This window comes from Seriola lalandi, unplaced genomic scaffold (genome assembly GCF_002814215.2).
Source record: "Seriola lalandi dorsalis isolate HSWRI2012SDOR001 ecotype SW California unplaced genomic scaffold, Sedor1 jcf7180002053433, whole genome shotgun sequence".
In the NCBI taxonomy this organism is placed as follows: Eukaryota; Metazoa; Chordata; class Actinopteri; order Carangiformes; family Carangidae; genus Seriola; species Seriola lalandi.
Genome location: NW_019523986.1, coordinates 13,369 through 33,881, shown reverse-complemented (window position 1 = coordinate 33,881; position 20,513 = coordinate 13,369). Strand labels below are relative to the sequence as shown.

At 42.4% G+C, this 20,513-nt stretch overlaps 2 protein-coding genes and 1 long non-coding RNA gene across 4 annotated transcripts in view; 1 reads left to right on the top strand and 2 right to left on the bottom strand.

The window, feature by feature from the left end:
* Positions 1-2,180: 2,180 nt before the first annotated feature.
* Positions 2,181-14,628, bottom strand: slc38a6 (solute carrier family 38 member 6). Its single transcript, XM_023401063.2, has 16 exons — positions 14,356-14,628; positions 12,083-12,213; positions 11,879-11,952; positions 11,423-11,475; positions 11,262-11,301; positions 9,184-9,262; positions 7,113-7,198; positions 6,971-7,029; positions 6,820-6,891; positions 6,292-6,348; positions 5,782-5,861; positions 5,561-5,661; positions 5,322-5,446; positions 4,755-4,899; positions 4,352-4,446; positions 2,181-4,185 (listed from the first exon to the last, which is right to left on the bottom strand). The coding sequence occupies exons 1-16, from the start codon at positions 14,446-14,448 to the stop codon at positions 4,102-4,104; spliced, it is 1,374 nt and encodes a 457-aa protein (XP_023256831.1). The 5' UTR covers positions 14,449-14,628; the 3' UTR covers positions 2,181-4,101.
* A 111-nt stretch (positions 14,629-14,739) lies between these two features.
* trmt5 (tRNA methyltransferase 5) lies at positions 14,740-18,026 on the top strand. 2 transcript variants are annotated; one of them, XM_023401061.2, is made up of 5 exons: positions 14,740-14,779; positions 14,911-15,509; positions 16,442-16,566; positions 16,713-17,352; positions 17,728-18,026. In XM_023401061.2, the coding sequence occupies exons 1-5, from the start codon at positions 14,772-14,774 to the stop codon at positions 17,787-17,789; spliced, it is 1,434 nt and encodes a 477-aa protein (XP_023256829.1). In that variant the 5' UTR covers positions 14,740-14,771; the 3' UTR covers positions 17,790-18,026. The 2 variants fall into 2 exon arrangements, with proteins under 2 accessions (XP_023256829.1, XP_023256830.1); XM_023401062.2 differs by having other exon boundaries at positions 14,760-14,793.
* Position 18,027: 1 nt separating this feature from the next.
* The window catches only part of LOC111651113 (uncharacterized), a 12,315-nt gene continuing 9,829 nt past the window's right edge, over positions 18,028-20,513 (bottom strand). The window contains exon 2 of the long non-coding RNA XR_015436904.1: positions 18,028-18,319. This is a non-coding gene — a long non-coding RNA (uncharacterized LOC111651113). The remainder of the gene's footprint in view (positions 18,320-20,513) is intronic.

Genomic DNA, 20,513 nt, shown 5'->3' with positions numbered 1-20,513 from the left:
AAGATCACGAGTGTTAAAAGAGTAAAGTCTACTATGACTGGAGCTGTCTCAAAAAGAGTCCTCAAAGCAAGAGCAAGGAATGCTCTTACTGTGACACAAAGACCATGTTTACTGATAGAGCATGGAAATCGATTAAAAGCAGAAAAGCAGCATGGAGTGATGGTAGACGGAGGAAACGTAGAGAATGGAAGGAAAGAAGAAAAATTAGATGGAGAGCACTTCATCAGTGATGACGCTTGCGTATTGATGGCATTTGCTTAGTTGCAGCCCACCACCATGACTAACAAGGAAAACCACTCATCATGCCAACCAGCATTAAAAGGCTCATGTGAAAAGACCCTTGAAGCACCTTTCAGCCAGGAATGCCTGTTCAACAAGATTATGTGGGTAAACAGAAAGCAGATGTTGTGCCTGTTCTCAGCTCTGCTACAGTTTCTGATGTCCACTACCTGTGAAGGCATGTTGCTCTGATGTTGTCCTTGAAACACAAACAGGAAGTGGAAGTGGAATACTGCACTGACTCTTCCAGTTTCTGCCAGTACTAATCTGTAGGGGGCTACAACACCTCACCACACAGTCAAAGTCAAAGTGAATAAAAAATTTTTGTCAGATGAGGCCAAGTAGCCCTCCATCAACCTTGTCCGTCAAATTCCAAATATTTTCTTATTAATGGTTTGTAAACTGGATGTTACTTAATACTAATTGTTAGGGGATATTGGTTTCACCTTTTTTTTCAAACAGTTTAGTTGTCAGTGTTATGGTCGGTCAAGTTTGCATTTAGCACCGCCACTTGTGCAAGTAGCAAGACAGTTAAACCATTTATCTATTACTTTTAGTTATTTCCTCTGTTTCTTCATTACTCTTAGCTAATTGTTTATTCATTACATTCATTAGGCTACCTGTAGTTATTTCAAACATTAATTCATTAGGCTGCCTGTAGTTATTTCAAACATTAATCCATTAGCCTAGTTTTAGTACTTTAGGGTACCAAAACAATTTCTGTGGTAATCCGTTAGCATACGTTTCGCTTACCATTTAAACTATTTATCCAATATTTTTAGCGAACATAACACATCTTAACTCTTCATTCACTAGCCTGCTTTTGGGTAATTATTTAAGCTGTTTATTCATTAGCCTACGATCAGTTATTTCAACTATTTACTCTTTACTTTTAACTATTTGAGCTGTTTATACACTAGCCTACATTTAGTATGCCAACCTCTGTTTGTTGGATAACCAGTTTTCATCCATTTCTAATTGCAAAATGTTGCAACAACTGTCTCACATTGCTGGGCATAAGGTTATTGTAGATTTATTCAACATCATCATCACACCATTTTGTAATTGGCTGTTTATTGTCTTCTCCTTTACACAAATATATGGATAAGAATTTAATCAAATCACAACTGCTATTTTTTTAGTTGAATTAGTTACTGCTTAAGTACCCCATGGGATTGTTACCCCTGGTTGGGAATCACCGATCTGTTCCCTGAAAGCAGCGTCATCAAACAAAAGGATATCAAACTTTATCAAAGGGCAAACTATGGACACTGGGATCAGTTCCAGCTGTTACCCAAAAATCCTGATTTCCAACAACAAAAAATAATTTTCAAAGAACACAGGCAACACCTCTTAAAACAATACAAGAGCAGCGGCTGCCAACAGGGGTTTAATTTCAGCCCACCATCATTCCTCCGCCTCTTTCCATCCTTTAACCATGGGAGATGGTGTTGTCATACTGCTGGACATCGGCCCAGGGTGTGAGTGAGTTTAACTAAACAAAAACAGTCCCACCCGGGGCTAAGGACTCATGCCCCAGTCAGACCTCCATAAAAACAGCTCTGGTCTGTGTTAACATGCATGTTTCCAACAGATGATAAAACTGGGAGAAAACTGGAGCATCTGGTTATCTCTTCCTAGTTAGACTTTCATAACCCAAAAGAGGAATGTCAATGAAATGAAGATAAGATGGACTGCTGTGAACAACGTCTAACACTAGGTGGTAATCTTGTGCTGTGTATGGGTTTAGCTCAGTGGTTCCCATCTGAGAGAGCATGTATGGGAGCGTCAGACGTTATTTCATTCCTGAAAAAGCTTGTTTCGACGGATATGGTGACAGACGACTGATGGTGGTTGCTGAAGTGTTGAACAACTACAAATCACACTTAGATACAGACAGGTGTAGTAGCTTTCACATTTAACTTCTACATTAAAGAAAACAAACCGTACAATAACTTTATAAAACACATTGTTGAAGATTAAACCACCGCTATCATGTTTCAGATGTCTATGTGTTGTTCGCATTTCAACCAAAGCTTCTCCAAGCTTCTCAGATGGTTTCATTTAACTTCTTATTCTATTTTAACCAGAATTTCACAAAACAATGAGAGAAATCCAAAGAATTGATATAAATTTGTGTAGTTGAACTTCATTGTTCCCACCCCATTAATCATCTCATGACGCCAGATTTATCTTGTGGCCCAAGGAGGAACCAATAATTTATCTAACTGTAGGCTATGTAAAAAGAGTTAACATTAGCCACAAGTTGTACTTTGACCAAGTACAACAGGAACATGCTACTTACACACTGATGCAAATGATAACATATACAGGCTAATAAATGTAGCAGTCACAGGTTTACTTTTGAAATTTTGCTGATAATATTTTTTTACTTTTACTTAAATAGGAGTTTGAATGCAGGGCCTGTAATGTTTTTACATTGCTGTACTGGTACTTAAGTAAAGGATCTGAGGACTTTCCAACATACATACTCAGTGTTGATAGTTGTGGTGCACTTTATTCATAGGAGTGTCCTTCAGAGCAGTGGATGGAGGCCAGGGATATTTCCTGCACTGGGGAACCTCCTTTAAGGGGGCGTGAAGAGTGGGCAGCCACTTCTTTCTGGATGGGCGGCGGGCCGGTCTGCCTAATTCCTTAGATTAAAAGCAGCAGTCGGGTGACCGTAGGTTCCATAGGCAGCATGAAGACAATCTAAACAGCATCATGATGAGAAACGTACCGAGCATGTGGCTTTCATTAGCTACAGGCTGAACCCACATTACAACACTGAGGAGCGGGTCTCAATGTCAATACTGTGCCTGTCAATCAAACACACAGCCATGAATGTGACATGATAGACTGATGAGCTTGCCACAACACTGATAAAGACATTTCAGCGGTTAAATGAGCAAGTTGACATGTCAGTGCATAAACAACTTTCCCTTTTATTAAATGCCAATAATTTGAAGACTAACTGTCAATTATTTTACATTATAACCGCATGGAGTATGTTGTAATTAACTGGTCCAAACAAAAACACATTCATTAAAGCTTTCAAAGTAGCAGCAGCACCATTGAAACCCGAGGTTTGGACCATAAGTGGAGTGGCAGATCAATACATAGATTAAAAGATGAAAACAAAAAGCTTAAAAGAAAAATCCAAGAACAAAATAAAGTGAATAAAATAAAAACACTTGGCACTTGCCATAAATCAGGGAATGTAAATTAGTCACTATGATATGCAAAAAATGTGAAACGTGCCACAAACAAAATTTAAGAAAGCAGTAAACCTGACACATTTATGGATCAGACTTAGTCAATAGCATTTTTCAAATGCTTGTAGTAGATTGTATACATAAGGTGTATGATCATCCACACAGAACAACACAATGGCTGTCGGGGGGGGGGGGGGGGGGGGGGGGACGACGACTTAAAAGATAACGGACAACTTGCCTGACACTTTTTGTATTGTTCTGTACACACAGACACACTCAACTCACTCATCTTTTGTTTCAGGCCGCTTAAAAACACAAAGATTGCCCTGAATCACATATAGTAAAGTTGGTACTTGGAGAAAAGCTGAGAAAATTAGTGAGTAGAACATGAAAAGTCCTTGTTTTGTTTTGGCTTGTATGTACTTGGTTTCTGAGTTAGAAAAACACACTAGTCTAGTGTTGAGAACAACTTCACCATAAATAATCTGCCTGAGGTAATTCAGATAAACATCTGTCGGTTCCCTTTTCTTTATCCAGTATTCAGTTTCTTTGGCACACTTTTCCCTCTCTTTGCTCTTGTGCTTGATTTGGAAAAGAGAGATGGGGGTTAGGAGCTCTGTGCCCATGTAATGACAATGACAGAGAAGCTGATGAGTCCCATAATAAGGCCAAAGACCACCAGAAGTATAGCCTGGAAACATAAAGAGCACAAACAAAGCAGTTAGCATCATCACCTAAATGGAAATGCTGAAAACAACATAAAAGGTAAGCACTGTGTTCAGCGAGCAAACTGGCTCAAAGTGTTTTTGTAGCTCAATCTCAGCAGTATTTAAGTTATATGTTTAATTTGTATTTACCCCAATGGAGTCAAAGGATCTGAGAGGTTGGCTGCTGATCTTAAGGTAGAAGATGCCGGGGAAAATAAACAAGAGGCAGCTGGATGTTGTCGATCCTGGGGAAGAAACAGGAAAACCTTTGAAGTGCACAGACAACGCGCCCCGTGTCTGATGATAGTGGCTTCATAAACTGTTTCAGCAGGTCTGCACCATTAATTATGTATGAGCAGATATTGTGATTTTAGCCACCACGATCAATAATTGTGGACATCTTTGCTGAGATCACAGCTGCTTTTACCGTCTGCTGTAGTTGAAAACAGATCAGAATATCTAAAAGGTCACAGTTAAGCAAAAATGGCTGTTTGTAAAATAACAAGACTAATAGGATTTATAAAGACCATGCTATCTGGAAAAACAAACATACCCACTACTCCGAACACATTTCTGATATCAGGGACAAAGATGGCCAGTATCAGCACCACACCCAGGATGGTTATAGTTGCAATGATGTGGCTCAGCCAGGAGAAGGGACGTCCTCCACATAGCAGCAAGATCACGGCCTTACGGGCCTGAAGCATACACAGAAAGATAAAGCTCATTCAAATTCAAATAAACTGACAGAGGATGTGCTGTGTAAATGATTCTGACCAAATGTCTCATAAGAGGAAGACGTAAACTGGAGTGGTGTTGTAACAGGACTGGAAGGATGAGCTGGTGACACTGCAGTTTAAGTTATGGCATTTCACATCAACATTTTCTATATAAACATTTAATAAATGGTTTATATCACAACAAAATGTAGTTATAAGATGATATAAAGACATTTGAAGTGTTTATTAATGTCTGTTTACATTGTAAATACATAAATTATTTTTTAAGATTCTTAAAAAAGTGTGTGTGGGGGGTAAACAAGTAAACTGAGGAAAAAGGAAATTATGAAACTTTTTTTGTTTGTTTTTACTTGTATAAAAAGAATATTCGGTCTACTCACAGGGAAGTGAATGAGTGGTACAGTCAGCAACACAGAGAGGAGGATGGCCAGCCGAACCGTCATCACCATGATGTCCCGCGGCAGGTACGTATCGTAGCCAAGCATCAACTCTGAGTTCACGTGAGCTATGAGCCCGGGACAGAAATAGAGTGAGGGTACAATGCGAACAGATAAGACAGGGTTTTGAAAAGTAGCAACAGTAGTATCCGTTACTTTGATTTGTGTCCCTACAGGCTTACCATAGAAGGTGAGGTAGCCAAACAGTGCAGAGATGAGGTAAAGCAGCAAGCTGAGGCTAATACCGACATTTGTAACGTTCTGCATCCTGGTCTTGGTCGGTCTGAAACACACAAGGAGATATTCATTTCACATAATCGTAACAGATATTGAATAATAAATCCAAAGAGTTAAATTAAAGAGAGTGGAAGTAAAGGTAGAGCTGAGGGGCGGCGGTGCTGACCGGTCCAGTTCGCAGTAGATTGGTAGGATAGCTGTGTGGCACAGAAAGGAGAAGGCCATGGTGGGGATGGCGTAGGCGCTCTGCAACACACATCAATCAGAGCACAGCCGTCATTAACAAATTATAAGCTTCCATTGTAACACAAGGGTGAGGGGGCAGGTGGGTCATGGTATGGCCTGTGTATTAGTGATTATCATCTGGGTTGCAGAGTGTGAACTCTCCTGAATACATTTATTCACATGAACGTAAATGTGCATATCTAAATACCATGCAAGTGTAACTGTTAAGGATATTGTCTCAAAACAGCATCAAGCTGTGTCTGAACAAATGCAACCAACATGTGCTTCGTGTAATTCTGCATGCCACATGTGCATTTGGCCTTTACGTGTAACATACATGTGAGTATAGAGTTTGACTTGTCAACAGACAAACCTACTTTCAACAGACTGTCACTACCACCTCACAGGTTTTGTGTGCAGCACAGAGAAAACACTGCTTTCAAATACGTACCTCACTGGAGATTACAAAGAGTTTGGGCGTACACTCTGAGTCAGAGGAATTTGATATCTGGAGAAACAAAGAGAGAAGAGGGAACATGTTATTTCTGAGAGAAGATGACTTCTCCAGTGCTGCTGAAGATGAGAGAAACATAGAGCTATTCCACTGCCTGGCTTTAGAGCAAAACGGAAAACAACCTTCTAAATTAACCCATGCCACATCTGAAGTTATAGTATGGTCTGTATAATTCCTAAAGGTCAGAGTTCATTTCCAGGCTCAGGCAAGGTCACTTGGACTTCCTTGCCCTCAGGACTGGCACCATTCACCATACACACTTCTCTGCAGCCTTCTCTGGTCCCCATCAGCCAAGGCCGACCCAATCAGTAAACCCAGTCCCCTGGGTTTTCCTCCTAATCCTGTGGTCGTGACCGTCTGCTCCAGCCTACCTACCTCAAACCTGGGGTATTTTATGTATGTGTGTTTGTGTGCACGTGGACAAGCATAGAAGGAAATGGGGTGGGGGGGGGGTGTTGCTGTTACCTGGAAGGCTCCTGAAAATGTAGTCATATTGTGAGGCAGTGGGCAGGGGATGGACCATTTTTTGACAACAACCTGGAGACAAGACAACACAACGAGTCATTAACAGAAGAGTTGAAAAAAAAAAAATTAGGAGGGGAATATTAAAACTCACCACAACAGCAAAGTACAGCATGAAGAAGAAAGCCAGGCTACTGGTGTATCCCAGGAAGCCTGTAATGGCAAGAGACATTATCTGGTAAGAAACATTAGTTTGAAGCAGTCAGGGCAGCATGTTATTGGATCGACTTACTCACCAATTTTAGGCAATATTGACAAAGGTAGAACAACACAGAGTGTGACTAGGATCAGAAGCAACCTGCCATCGTCATACCAGGAATTTCTGAAAAAGAAAAAAAAAAAGAGAGAACATGAACTATTAAAGGCCGATGTTCACCCACATTTCTCATGATCGTCTCCCTGGTTCTGAAACGTCAGGGATGGCAGAGATGAATTCTTGAAAATGGACCGGCTCTGGAAATTTGTCTCCACTTCGTGCTCAAACACAGAGCGACAGATTCATCATGTGGTACGAATTAAGGGCTTAGGCTCTCGCAAACCAAAACAATTATGTAATTCACATGCAAACGTTGTGTCGCTCCGTCAGATGAGACCACATTTCACTTGCCGGGCTTTTGGAGAGGGGGAATAATATTTTCCTTTGCTGAGGGATAGCCTTGGCGGTTTATTCAGGATTGGGGAGCTCGAGGAGCAGGAGGAGGAGGAGGAGGAAGAGGAGGGGCAGGGCTCGAGGTGACACATGTGGAAGGCATGCCGGCTCCGCTGGGGTCGGGGTCGGATGGGAAGGGTGCTGCCTGGCGCTGCTGTATGTTGGACCGCAGCATGGGGTCATGGGGGACTGGCTCCACCGCTCTTTATGGGGCTCCCACAGTCAGCAGCACCTGCTCTGACCACATCAACACCCACTGACCCCTGTTTGGCAGTTTCACAGCTGTGGCGTTTCCATAGGCGCTGATGGATTTGTCTCTGCGTCTACACTGTTCCTTGCCTGTAACTGGATGTCAGGGAGACCTCTGCTCTGACCTCGACTCTCTTTTGTCCAATCACTTCTACTCTAACCTAAGTTTAGCTGAAGCACTCGACCGCAGCTTAGCTAACCCCCTTCTCTACTTTTACAGACTGTTATGCAGACGCAGGGATGTAAAGAAAAAAAAAAAAAATCCACCACCATTAAGATCCATTCTCAGGAGGCTTGAGGCTTACTGCAAAGGCTCTGGATACCTAGAAGACCCATGAAATGTGGAACATTTCACGGTATAACAAGATGCAGGATAGCTCTCAGTTAAGGTTGGGCTATGACTGCCAATGAGTCAATCTCCAGATAGTGTTGAAGATCAGCATAAATCTGGCAAATGCAGCACAAACCCAGATCCACAGCTGTCTACGTCTCCGGCCTTGTTACTAAACTTAAACGAGACTGGAGAAACTTAAACAGGACATACACTCAGTTAAAGCGGATGAAGACTAAAAGGCTGAGCACAACTGTGTTTTCACTCTGCCGTGTTATAATAAATGAGCCAGAAAAAAAAGAAACGCGTTTTAATATAAAACAACTTGTTTATTTAGACTTTGAGTGAATTGAGTGAGTGTCTGTTAACATCCCAAAGCCACTCATTAACAGAAATGTTTTGTTTCCCTCAGCAGTAAGCTGTAATTAGAATGGCAAAATTGATATCCCCTTGTATCAGTCTGATTCCGGGGAACATGTGCGAGAGATTTGGGGGTGAAAGGAGAGCACTAATACAAAGCAGCTGTGTGTGGAAGATTCGGATGTTGACGGATTGGGCTGAGAGCAGCTACAACTCTTGCTTAAACCAGTGTGGCCAATAATAAAGTGATAGAAGTTACATTCTTGGCCAGGGACTTTGCTCTGAGGGCTCGTCCACATAGGCCAATGAAAGACACAGGCTGCTGCTGAAGGGTGATGAATGGCTCTCTATCATAAATACATTTCCTCTGGGCATGCTTCATGCTATACAACACAGAGCACAAGTTTCCCTCCGATCGCTCACAGACCAAGTATTAGCAGTGTGCTGTGGTTTGGTGAAAGATCTTCTTCCAATGCATTATTCATGTGTTTCTCATTGGTCGTCTAATTCCAGTTTGTGTAGCTTTGTGGCGCAGAAGTGTCAAATTTGGTTCTTGAAGGCCAAAGGTATAATCTACACTATCATGGGAACAGGAATGATTCATTTGTTGTCTTAGTGCAGGTAATTTAAAAGAATAGCTTGGTTCCACTTGCAGCTGTGACAGATTTTGAGCCAAAATGTTTAATGGGTGAAGGAGCTCACAGAGCTATACACCTACCCTGCGTTGTCTGGGCTCAGGAAGCTGCTTATGGCTGCAGGAAGCTCCGACTTCAAGATGAACAAATAAGATGACATAGCTGAGGGGAGGGAGAAAAAAAAAAGGTTCAGAAAGTGTATATTTTTCCAAATCAAATAAACAAACAAAAACAAAGCACACACTCAGAACAAACTAGCAAATCATAAACACAACAGACGACTGTTTCCCAGCCCAAGGAAATGGAAGGCAGGGTGGAGGGGGTGCCGCGGCTCTGAGTTAATGCAGATGGGTGGGGCAGGCAGCTCAAGGGGATAACCAGCAAAGCCCTCAGTGCAGAGGAGCAGACATTATGCAGATCTTCCAATTGCTGGAGACCGGGAGTAGAAGCCAGGATGCAGAAGTGCGAGGGGGGAGGAATGCTAACAATAATGATCTCTGACGCTAATCCAGGTATTTCTCCCCCTTCTCCACCTCACGAGGGAACAGGATATTATCTGAATCTGACGGGTTCCAACATACTTCTCCGGACGCTCAGACAGCCAATGAGAAAAAGGGATTGGAGTCACTTCCTGAGGGTCATTTCGGCCCCCAAAACAGGAGGAAAAAGGGAAAGGGATTGCACCAGGAGAGGGGAACATGTTTGGTCCGAAACAGGGATTCAGATGCTGTGTGTGGTCAGTCACAAAGGGAGATAATGTTCAGGGATTTAAAGTTGTGAAGCCAGGCATAGCCAGAGTTAGCTGGGACCTTATTGCCCCCGGGGCAGATCTTGAACTCGCCGTTAAATAAGCCTAGACCATAATCTCTCAGATCCTGTATTTGTTTATAAAAGAAAATTCCTCCAAAAACCCTCCAGCCCACACAGACTCAAGGACGCTAACTCTGAGAATAACTATTGCCATTTATAAGCACTAAAATCTGTCAATAATGGGATATTATGAGGCAGCACTTGCTTTAGTGTTTTAGCCAAAATGTTTCCCTGCCAAAGTTCATCCAACTATTTAAACAGACCATAAAAATGAAAATCTTTTCAACCACACAAACGCATACAGACACACTGACAGGGATCACACAACGGGCATGATGCAATGGTTTAGTCTCATGCAGTTGGTTACTGTAAGCACAACAATACTTAAATGGGAATTCCTGGAGGGATAATACTTACATCTCTAAACAAATAAAAAGGCCCTTGAGTAAAGAAAAGGGATTGTTATTGGCCAAGTGGTAAGAAAACATATTCTAATAATAAGCACGTATGTAAAATTCAAGGAAAATCCGATGGAAACCTTGTGTGTGTGGTCAGCAAATAGTGACAGAGTGTGTTCAACAGAAGACAGAGCCACTTTCTTTTCATTAAGAGTGAGGGGAGAGGCAGGCTGCGAGAGCCCTGGGCTGGTCAGTAATTAAGGTCAATTGGCCCATCAGCCTGTGGCAGTACAGATGAATGTTTACCCAGAGTGAGGCTAATTGCACTCTTATAAAAGGGGCCGGGGGTGTAGACAGATGCATGCTGGAGTGCTGGCTCTCACACTCTCACACATACTGCCCCATGCTGGGAAAACCACAAACATACCAGAGGGCACGGCAATAATCCACTCAGCCGTGCCACTAATGACTGCAGAGGAGCTACCACCTCAGTTCTCGACTGTCTGAGAAGCGCAGTTTGCGGCTGAGGGACGGATAGAGGTGGCAGTAGAGAGAAGAAGTGAGGGGGTGGGGGAAAATTAAGGGAGGGGTCCCATTAGGTTACTCAACACTCAGAAGTTGGGAGTGGGTTTACCATCAGTGATCAATTAGACATGAAGTCAGGTTTCAGGCCCAGGGGAGGGGGCTGAGAGGACAGCAGCTACAGGGTTAAAGGTTATCAGGGAATCCAGATAATGGCCTTGCCGGAGGGAGGGAGTAAAACTCTGCACAGAGCCATCAGATCTCCAGTAGGAGGCACTATCTACCGCCACAATAAAGTGGCCAGAGTCTGACCCTGCAACACTCTGCACCCTCTTTACTACTCTGCTTCTACAAAAACCACAAAATCAGTGTATGTCCAACATGTCAAGAATAATGTATGTAAAAGTACAGTCAAATTGAGGCCGACTTACCACCAACATTTTGGATAAGAATGGCAACTCCAACTAGAAACTAAAAGAGAATTGTGAAAAGGTTATTGTCAATAAGTTTTCTGGTCATGTTGAAAATATAAGTGTGTGAATTCCTTTTTTTTTTTTTTTTGACTCACACTAATCCAAAAGTAAACACTTACTTTTCCTGGCTTTTGCAAGGCTCTCCCTCCAAGGCCTTCATATGAATTGATGCCTATGAGAGTCAAAAAGAGTCAAAAGCAATCAGACATACTCAACCACTCAAAGATAAAAAATAAATGAATAATAAAAAATAAAAAAAATCAGACCAAGATGGTGTTAACATCACAAAACTTTCAACACTAATCCACATGCCAGTGTTATCTCCTTTTATCTCCTCTCTTGGCTCCTTTGATCCCTTTTCAAATATTATTTAAACATCATCTGATCCAAACACAACTTGGAAGTAAATAAAGACAACAAACAAAGAGACAAAGGGATAGCGTGGTCTTAAAGCAAGTAGCTTCCTTACACAGTGATTTAATCATGAGTAAGGGGGGTAGTCGAGGGTGTGGGTAAAAAAAAACTGGATGAAACCTTCTGGATAAAGTCATCATGTTAAACTGTGAGTCTCTCACCTGTTTGGTCACATAGCTTCAGAAGGAGATGTATAGAGTACGCTGCCAGGCTGGACACTAGTACCAACAGGATACTAGAGAGGACAGGTAGATGGAGCAGAGATTAGTGTACATGTAGTCCAATTTACTTACTATTTATTTGGGAAGCTGGAAGCTGATATTTGAGCAGCACTATGGTAGAAGGTGTAATAAGAGCATTCTTACCAGAAACCAACTATGCCAGTGTTAGCCATAGCATAAGCTAGACCCAGTATACCGCTGCCCATGATGGCATTCATCAGGTTAAACACAGAGGAGGCGAAGGAAGCTCCTTTGGCCCTGGTCTGCACTGATCCCTGCATACACAGAAGAGATAACACACTGATGTAGCTAGATAGCTGAATAGCTAGACAGATGGATAAAAGACAAAGAAGTAAAACAGTGAGAGTGAAGACAACGTGCAGCAGAAGAAATCTGGTTATTTCTGTAAGAGCTTATAGAGAATTGCACCTGACAGTATTAAGAACAACTGGCCAGCCCTGATGATGGATGTCATGAACAAACACTGCAGTGGCATGCAGGATCAGGGAATGGAAATGGGAATGGATGGGGTGGGATTTGAGCTGTTGGCTGTGGGACAGCTGCCTGAGCTCAGGATAAGGGGAGCTGCCCGCACTGCTTGACCTCTTTAATAGGGGATATCCTGGAGAGAACGAGTGGCAACTCTGGTGTCAGTGTCACAGCAAGCTCAGATTGACCTGCGGGCCGCTGAATCTGATTCACGCTGGGTTACAGTAGTGAGAAATAGAAAGTAAACTATGACACCAGATGTATGAATATGTAGACTGTCTGCAGTGAAAAATAAAATCAAATGCTGCAAGTTAAATTAAACTGATTTAAAAATACTGAGAATGTGACTTTTAAAATAAAGACACACCAGCAAAATAATGTGAAATGACAGAAAACAAATTAATGCATTAATATAGATTAATTTGACACAATCTTATTCCTGTCCAGGGTCACAGTGGGTTGAAGCATATCCCAGCATGCATGGTCACCTCCAGCACAGTGCTGAGTGAAACAATAAGTCTACCAGTAATATACACAAATCACTGCTCATCTGACATGGTGTCTTTTCTATTTGATGTCCTGTGATTGGTTTCAGATTGGTGATAGGATTCATATAGATCGCATGTCAACTCTTTTGAGACACGTTTTACCATGAGTGATTTAATCAAGTAATTTTACATGACAATATGTCATTCAATGAAGTTCAAAGCTACGTGTTTTCACTGCGTGTTTCTGACATGAAAGCAGTAAATGAATCACACTCATTGATAAATCTCATTATGAATTGGGGTTATTCATTCACATTCATCCACCTACACCACATGGATCCATATTTCTTTGCTTCTGCTTTTCGTAAATCTGATCCATTTGCTCCTTTGTTCAATATCAGGGAGAGAAGACTACAAATGCCAAAGCCATGCCACAGATGGAGAATAATGGAACAACTGCAAGCACTGATTAGCACTGACAGCGCCCATAGAGACTTTATTGGAAAACTGACCAAGCCCAACCAGATGAGATTAATTCAAATAAACCTTTCTGAATTTCAAACAAAACTATTGGAGCTCACAGAATCAACAACTAGAATAAGTCTAAAAAGTATTGCAGTCAGTGATACCGTCATCATCAATACACAGCTTGATAGGGTCAAAGCTGGCACTGACGACACCAAGGTTATGTCCTCTGTAGAAATTATATCAACTTTAGGAGGAGTTTACATTCAAGTATAGAGAAATGACCCATGGTGTGCTTTAAGGCTGGTTCTGATAGTCTTTAGAGTCAATATCTTTAAATGTGTAGTAAACAGACTTTGGAAATCTACCTCCAGACCCACAGAACATATTACATAACTGTTTTAATGTAATGTGTGCTATTAATCATGATGAGAAAATGTGAGTACAAATCACTGCAGTTCCCCTTTAGATACAAAATATTTTTATGGATTCTCTTTTTATTCTAGCAAGTACAATAAGTATTTGTTTTATGTACATTTTTCACAAATTCAATGAAACAAGAAACAACCTTACAGCTTTTCAGTACTTGTTTCATGTGTAGCACTGAAGGAACGCAGTCTTAATCCCTGTATACTGGCTATGGAGAGAATGACAGTAAATTCTACCCTCTAAATGACACATAATTTATTTTTATTTGCAGAGGACATAAATGGATATATTCTCAGTGGGAAATAATCATTAAAATGCCATAACTGAATTGCTGACTTAGGGGTTGAATTTCGTAATAAATGCTGACAAAGCAAACAGAAAGGGAACTGGTTTACAACAAGCATGTGACTCCTGACACAACCGATAGTTTGTCAGTTTACAAAAACTATAGATGCTGCAAAGTTCATATATTCAGACTGAAGCAAGCTGTGAAGCAAGCTGTGAAGCAAGCTGTGAAACAAGTGACGGTCCTGTTTTTGTACTTACATTTGGTAATAAAGGAGAGGTTTCGTTGTCTCCTGTGTTCCCGGCGATGCACTCACTGTATAAATCTGCGTTTCTATTACCATTAACACTCATTTTCTACTCCGGAAAACTCAAAGACAACAAACTACAAGAAACAAAAACCTCGCTGTTCCGTGACTGACCTCGCAACTCCGACAGTTAACGTCAGTATGAGACCATTCTATCTTAAATCACTTTTAAATCTCCTCTTATCAACTCATCAGCTGTTGAATGTTGTTGTTGACCACTCGGGTCATGTGCCTCTCTCTTCCGTCGCTTTTACAACGTCACCGAGGAGACCGTCCAATAACGAATCGACTCTCCGCCCGTTTGACCAATCAGCAGTCAGCTCCGGTCTAACACCGATGACACAATTCAAGCGTGCCAGAGAACGGAGGATGTCGAGGTCTGAACACATGAGTGCGGAATTTCTCGATAACAACCGCATAATTATTACTTTTTATGTCATATGTCGCTAGATTTGTGCTAAAGCTCACACTATGTAATATGTGTTTCACTTTTCTGCTTCTGTTTCAGGCTGCTCAGCAGAGTCTTAACATCTGCACAAACTCATAGAAACCTAACATCTGCTGCTGTACATCGGAGCCTTCGGTCCGCTGCCTCTCTGCCAGCCTCAGCCTGTCCTGGCTCTGCTGTGAAGCCCTTAATGGAGCCTAAACTGTACCAGCCCCCTCCAGAGGTCCGGGGTATGACCTCTCTGGACAAAGAGGCCTTCACACAGACCATTGCAGTCCCAGCTCTACGTGTGCCCACTGGGGTCTTAAACAAAGTGATGAAGAGCCTGAAAAAGTCGACTATCCAGCGGCCAGGGTTGCCCAGAGTGGTACAAGATACAGAGGAGAGCAGTGACTTTCGTTTAGTGCTGTTGGACCCTCACAGAGTGTCCTCGAAAAGCTCTTTCTCTGAGGCTGAAGCTGAGGCTCTGAGGTCTTTCAGTGTCGCTGAGGAGCTGCAGTACTATGAGCTGCAACTGACCTACAACAACCTGAAGAGTGAGGAAGTGCTGGGGGCCGTGCTCCCTCAGGGGCAAGATGTGACCTCTGGGTTCAGCCGGGTGGGACACATCGCACACATGAACCTGAGGGACCACCAGCTCCCGTATAAGAACCTCATAGGTAAGATGGAGATGTTGCAACAGCAGGATTTCGGTGCAAAGTAATATACAGATGGGTGGCACATTAAAGTAAGATGTTGGCTTCAACACACCTTGACAAAGATTCTCCAAGTCTCTCAACTGTACAGGAGAGATGGACGTCATTTGTTAAGATATTCTCTTATGTGAAGGCCAGAGCATTTTCATACTGATCAAACCACCCTCGTTTTGTCCCCCCACTCATTTATTCAGGTTTTTCTTTTAATTTGTCACCTGTCTGCATCTAAGTTTTTGTCAGCTGTTCATTACAGTCTCTGTTATAAGCGAATGCATCCATGAAAAATACAAACATATGATTTTATCATATGAGTATATTGTATTGTATGTACATTAACAGTTTAATGTACCTGGAATGGATATTTTAATCTCATGACCAATTTATCCTTTGTAGTCTCTGTTTTATACAAAATCTTCCCCTTTTCTTGAATGATTAATACTCTCAATTTCAGCTTTTTCTTAGTTTTATTTATTCAGTTAGTTGACTTTGGCTCCCAGGCAAAAATAAAATACTAATGAGGCAAAGTGGGCAGCCAGTGGCTCAGGAGGACCCATAACCATATTGTCTCACTTGCTTTGTGATGATTTGATTAACTGCAAGTTTGCTTGGGGTTATGCCCCCAAATTAACTCCCATGTTTTAGCTTGAAAACATTTCCTTAAAATATTCTTAAAATTCTTTCAAATCTAAAGCCATGGTTCATTTTCCTTCTCCTCTTCTAGACAGAAACGCTTTATATCAGCTACCAGGGAAGTTTTGGATTTTCAGTGTATTTATATATTTAGAGCCTGAATTCCTAAATCAAGCCCAAACTCAGGACAACCATAGCTAATAAACAAAGATCAGGGCTCGACAGATATATTCACTGCCACAACTTGTCTGTTGCTTCCACTGTAGGTCAAGTTATCATGGACAAAACCCCTGGTATCACCTGTGTGGTCAATAAAACAAACATAATCGACTCAACTTACCGCAACTTCAAGATGGAGGTGCTAGCTGGAGAGGAGAACATGGTCACCAAAGTAAGTTACGCATGTTAATGATACATACACACAGTATGTACAGTACATTTAATTGCCTACTTCAGTTATTCTTAAATGTATTCAGAACATCCACAGAGTTTTAGAGAGGCCTCTAATGCTCATCATAATTTATCTGTGTGTTGCAGGTGAAAGAAAATGGGGTGACATATGAGTTTGATTTCTCTCGTGTGTACTGGAACCCCCGGCTGAGCACAGAGCACCAGCGTGTGGTGGAGCTCATCAAACGTGGTGACACCGTGCTGGATGTGTTTGCTGGTGTCGGACCCTTTGCCATCCCTGCTGCCCGCTCGGGTGCCAACGTGTTGGCCAATGATCTGAACCCAGAGTCCTACCGATGGCTGCAGCACAACTGCAAGCTCAACAAGGTGGAGAGCAAAGTCCGCACGTTTAACCTGGACGGCAGAGCGTTCATCCAGGGACCTATGAAGCAGGAGCTGCCTGCGCTTATGAAAGGAAAAGCCAATGTTCACGTGGTGATGAACCTGCCTGCCTTGGCTTTAGAGTTCCTGGATGCATTCAGAGGCCTCCTGCACCAGGAGCCTCCCTGTGATGAGAACTTACCCACAGTGTACTGCTACAGCTTCTCTAAAGACAAAAACCATGACGCGGATGTGGTGGAGAGGTCGTCCCGCAGCCTCGGGTTCCCCCTGGAGAACAGATGCTCTGTGCATTTTGTGCGTAATGTAGCACCCAACAAAGATATGATGTGTGTGAGATTCACACTCCCTAAAGAGGTCCTCTTCAGCTGCAATGATGAACAGACAGGTGAGAATTAATTTACAAAATGGTGAGGAATTCAATAATAAACTGATAATGACATTTAAATGTGAACATGAATACTGTTTATAGTAGAAGGCTACAGAGCCAGCTGGTGCTGTTTGGACACAGAAGGTGTGGAGGAAATTGAACCTCTGGGATAATTGTGATGAAAATTTTACTATAATGTTTTACAATAATCAGCAGATTAATCAATAATGAAATATAAAAATAATCTTTAGTTGCAGCACTAATTTAGACAGTCATTGTGTCAGTTTTTTGGTATGCTGTGTGTGTTTACTGCCACATAGGCCGAAGATTGTTTTCCAGCTCAAGGGACAATAAAGTTTTATTTAGTTCTGTTCACCTCTTGTGTATCCACAGAGCCCTCAGAGGAACCAGCCCCAAAGAGACAAAAGTGTGAAGAAACTACAGATTCAACATAATAAATCATCACAAAGAAACATTTGAGACTTTTTTTTTTTTAATGAGAAAGTATGAGTTTAATTGTTGCAGATGTCAAAGCATCTTGTCATCAGAAATCATGACTCAGCTTTGTTTAATACTTTATCTCCCCTTTGTTCGTACCAGCATGTATTAGAACTGTTATTGCTCAGGGCTTGAGATGTTAATGTCCTGACTTGTTTCATTTTTAAATAAATCTGTACAATAATAGACAGACACTCAGTGTTCATTGTGATTTATTTAAATATAAAATTAACACAAAGTATAAAAAGTCATATACAACTTGACCAAAAGTGAGTCAGATCATCACAACCACAGAGGTAGCAGGGCAGTGTTTATAGTCCAGTCAGTGACATTCCTATCCAGTAGCTGTTGTTGCTCTGTGTGGCTTTATCCTTTTGAAGGGAACAGCCCACTGAAAGCATCCTGAACGGCTCGATGACACGCCAAAGCCGAGGTGTATCCTCCAGCTGTGTCCTGAGGCATGGCAGCCCGCACGTGGTTCAGATACCTGAGAACACACAGAGAGCTGTGGTCAGTAACAGGAGTGAGGTATTTTGTAAATAATGTGACTGACTAGCAGCCTAAGAGCTGGTTTCAAAAAAGTAGTTCCTGTGAGTGTAACTTGAGGGTAAGTTTATTCTTCATTAAATCCACACTTGAAGTTATTTTTTCTGGCTCTCTGGGACCCTTTGGCCCTTTGATGAGATCAACGAAGACAGACGTACCCATACCCTAACACTGGAACACCTTGTGCCTAAAGCCTCTCCAACATGGCTCTATTAAAGTATTATAGGTGTCTTTTATTTTTTAAGTGCTTACAGATGTATCCTGCCAAAGCCCCTTTTCAGGTTCTTAAGCAAAGCCAAAAGTCACTGTTTATTTTCACATTGGCGCAAAGACAGAAAAACAGTCGAGCTATTAATGTAGTCTCCACATCTTGTCCCCACAGTGATAGATGCCCTTGTACTAATGAGTGTGTGTTTGTTGGAAGGGGGGGGGGGGGTTGTTAACCTATGTCCCCACTCTAATCCTTCCTCCACTGTTGTGTGCCATCAAAAAGCAGTCATCGGCGGAGAAACCTCCACACATGTTCTGTACTTCATTCCAGAAGCATCTGACTACAAAGCTAAAAAAGCAAAGTCCTTCAACAACTGAGACAACACGTAGCCTTGCCCATCAATACCCCCCACCCCCCACCTTGCAGGACTCATAGTCCTGGCAGAGAGAGGTATAAAGCCCTCACACGAGTCTGGCTTTGTGGCCCTTGTTCCTGTGAGCCGGGGAAACTTCAAAGTGAAACGGGAATCAAGAGCACAGACAGCCCTCTGTGATTTCTGTGCCCATTCAAGCTGCTTTACAGAGTAACCTAACACCTGTGGGGAGGCTCAGACTGAGAGAGTCGAGGCGCGCGCGCGTGTGTGTGTGTGCGCGCGTGTGCGTGTGTGTGTGAATGAGAGATGGACAGGGAGTAAAAGGTGTCGGTGAGACTGCACGCTGAATAGATCATATTTTTTGCTTTGGTGTTTTATGATTCTTCAAGGTATTTTGGTCGTTTTCTTGTAACACTATAAATCCTTGACTGAAAAATTAAGTTGAAACATATTTGCTGGCATGACTCTGACACAAAGACATAAAGTCAAACATGTATGAATATCACACGCGGGAGATGACCTTGTCAAGTCTTATATAACAGACAGTGAAAGTGAGAAGAAGAGCAGCAAGAGATGTCAGTCAGGTCTTGCACACAAAGACCACTCATCACCCACTAGAGAAACAACACACAAGTTCAAAACAGGAGGCCCAGTGATTAATAATAACTTCATTAGGCCCAAGCTGCTGTAGCCTGTCCTTCAGAGCACTTGAGGGAGGTCTTCTCATATGGCTTCCTGCATCAGATGAGTGCTATCTATTGATTATATTGTACTGGGCCTTTTTAATGGTGAAAAAAGTGGGCTATTTACAGCCCGGCTAAGTCTGCTCTTCCTGCTAATCTAATCCCCAAGCTACTCATGTGGTCATTCCTTCCAAGAAAGCTGAGAGCTCTGTGTAACTTTATACCTGCCTGCCCCTAAGGAGAGAGAGGGAGCAAAAGAGCAAAAAGAGAACATGAAGGAGAGGGAGAGGGAGGGAGAGGGTGAGGAGTGTAGGTGGAGGGGTGGGAAGTCGAAAGAGGAGGGAGGATATGAGGTGAAATCACCTTTGGGTATCATCATCACAAACGCTCTTCTCTTAAACCAACCCTGTCTGCCCTCTGCTCACCCCTAACACCCAAGGTTAGTTCAGTTCTGCTCCATTAACTCAGTGGCTGTATCCGCATCTTCCCGTAAAGGCCAGCCACATACATGTACGTACACATTACCGGCTATAGATGTTCGTGAAGCTGAAAGATAAACTCGACTCTGTTCACATGACCGTACTTGACAATGCTGAGAAAGAGCGAACTGACAACACCTAAGACATGCAACAACAAGAAATGCATTCAAAATGCGCAGCATGCTTTTACAAAAACAGGCAGGCTCTTTACACTGCCTTCAATCATAAAACGCAATACAACACACACACACACACATACACACACTACCCCTGTGGAACAGACGCTTTGAGCCCCTCCGACACTACTGTTTCACTGTGTGCACCAACACTCTCCACGCACTCCTACCCCATCACCCTCCCCATCCCAACCCCCCCTGCCCCCCCACTCC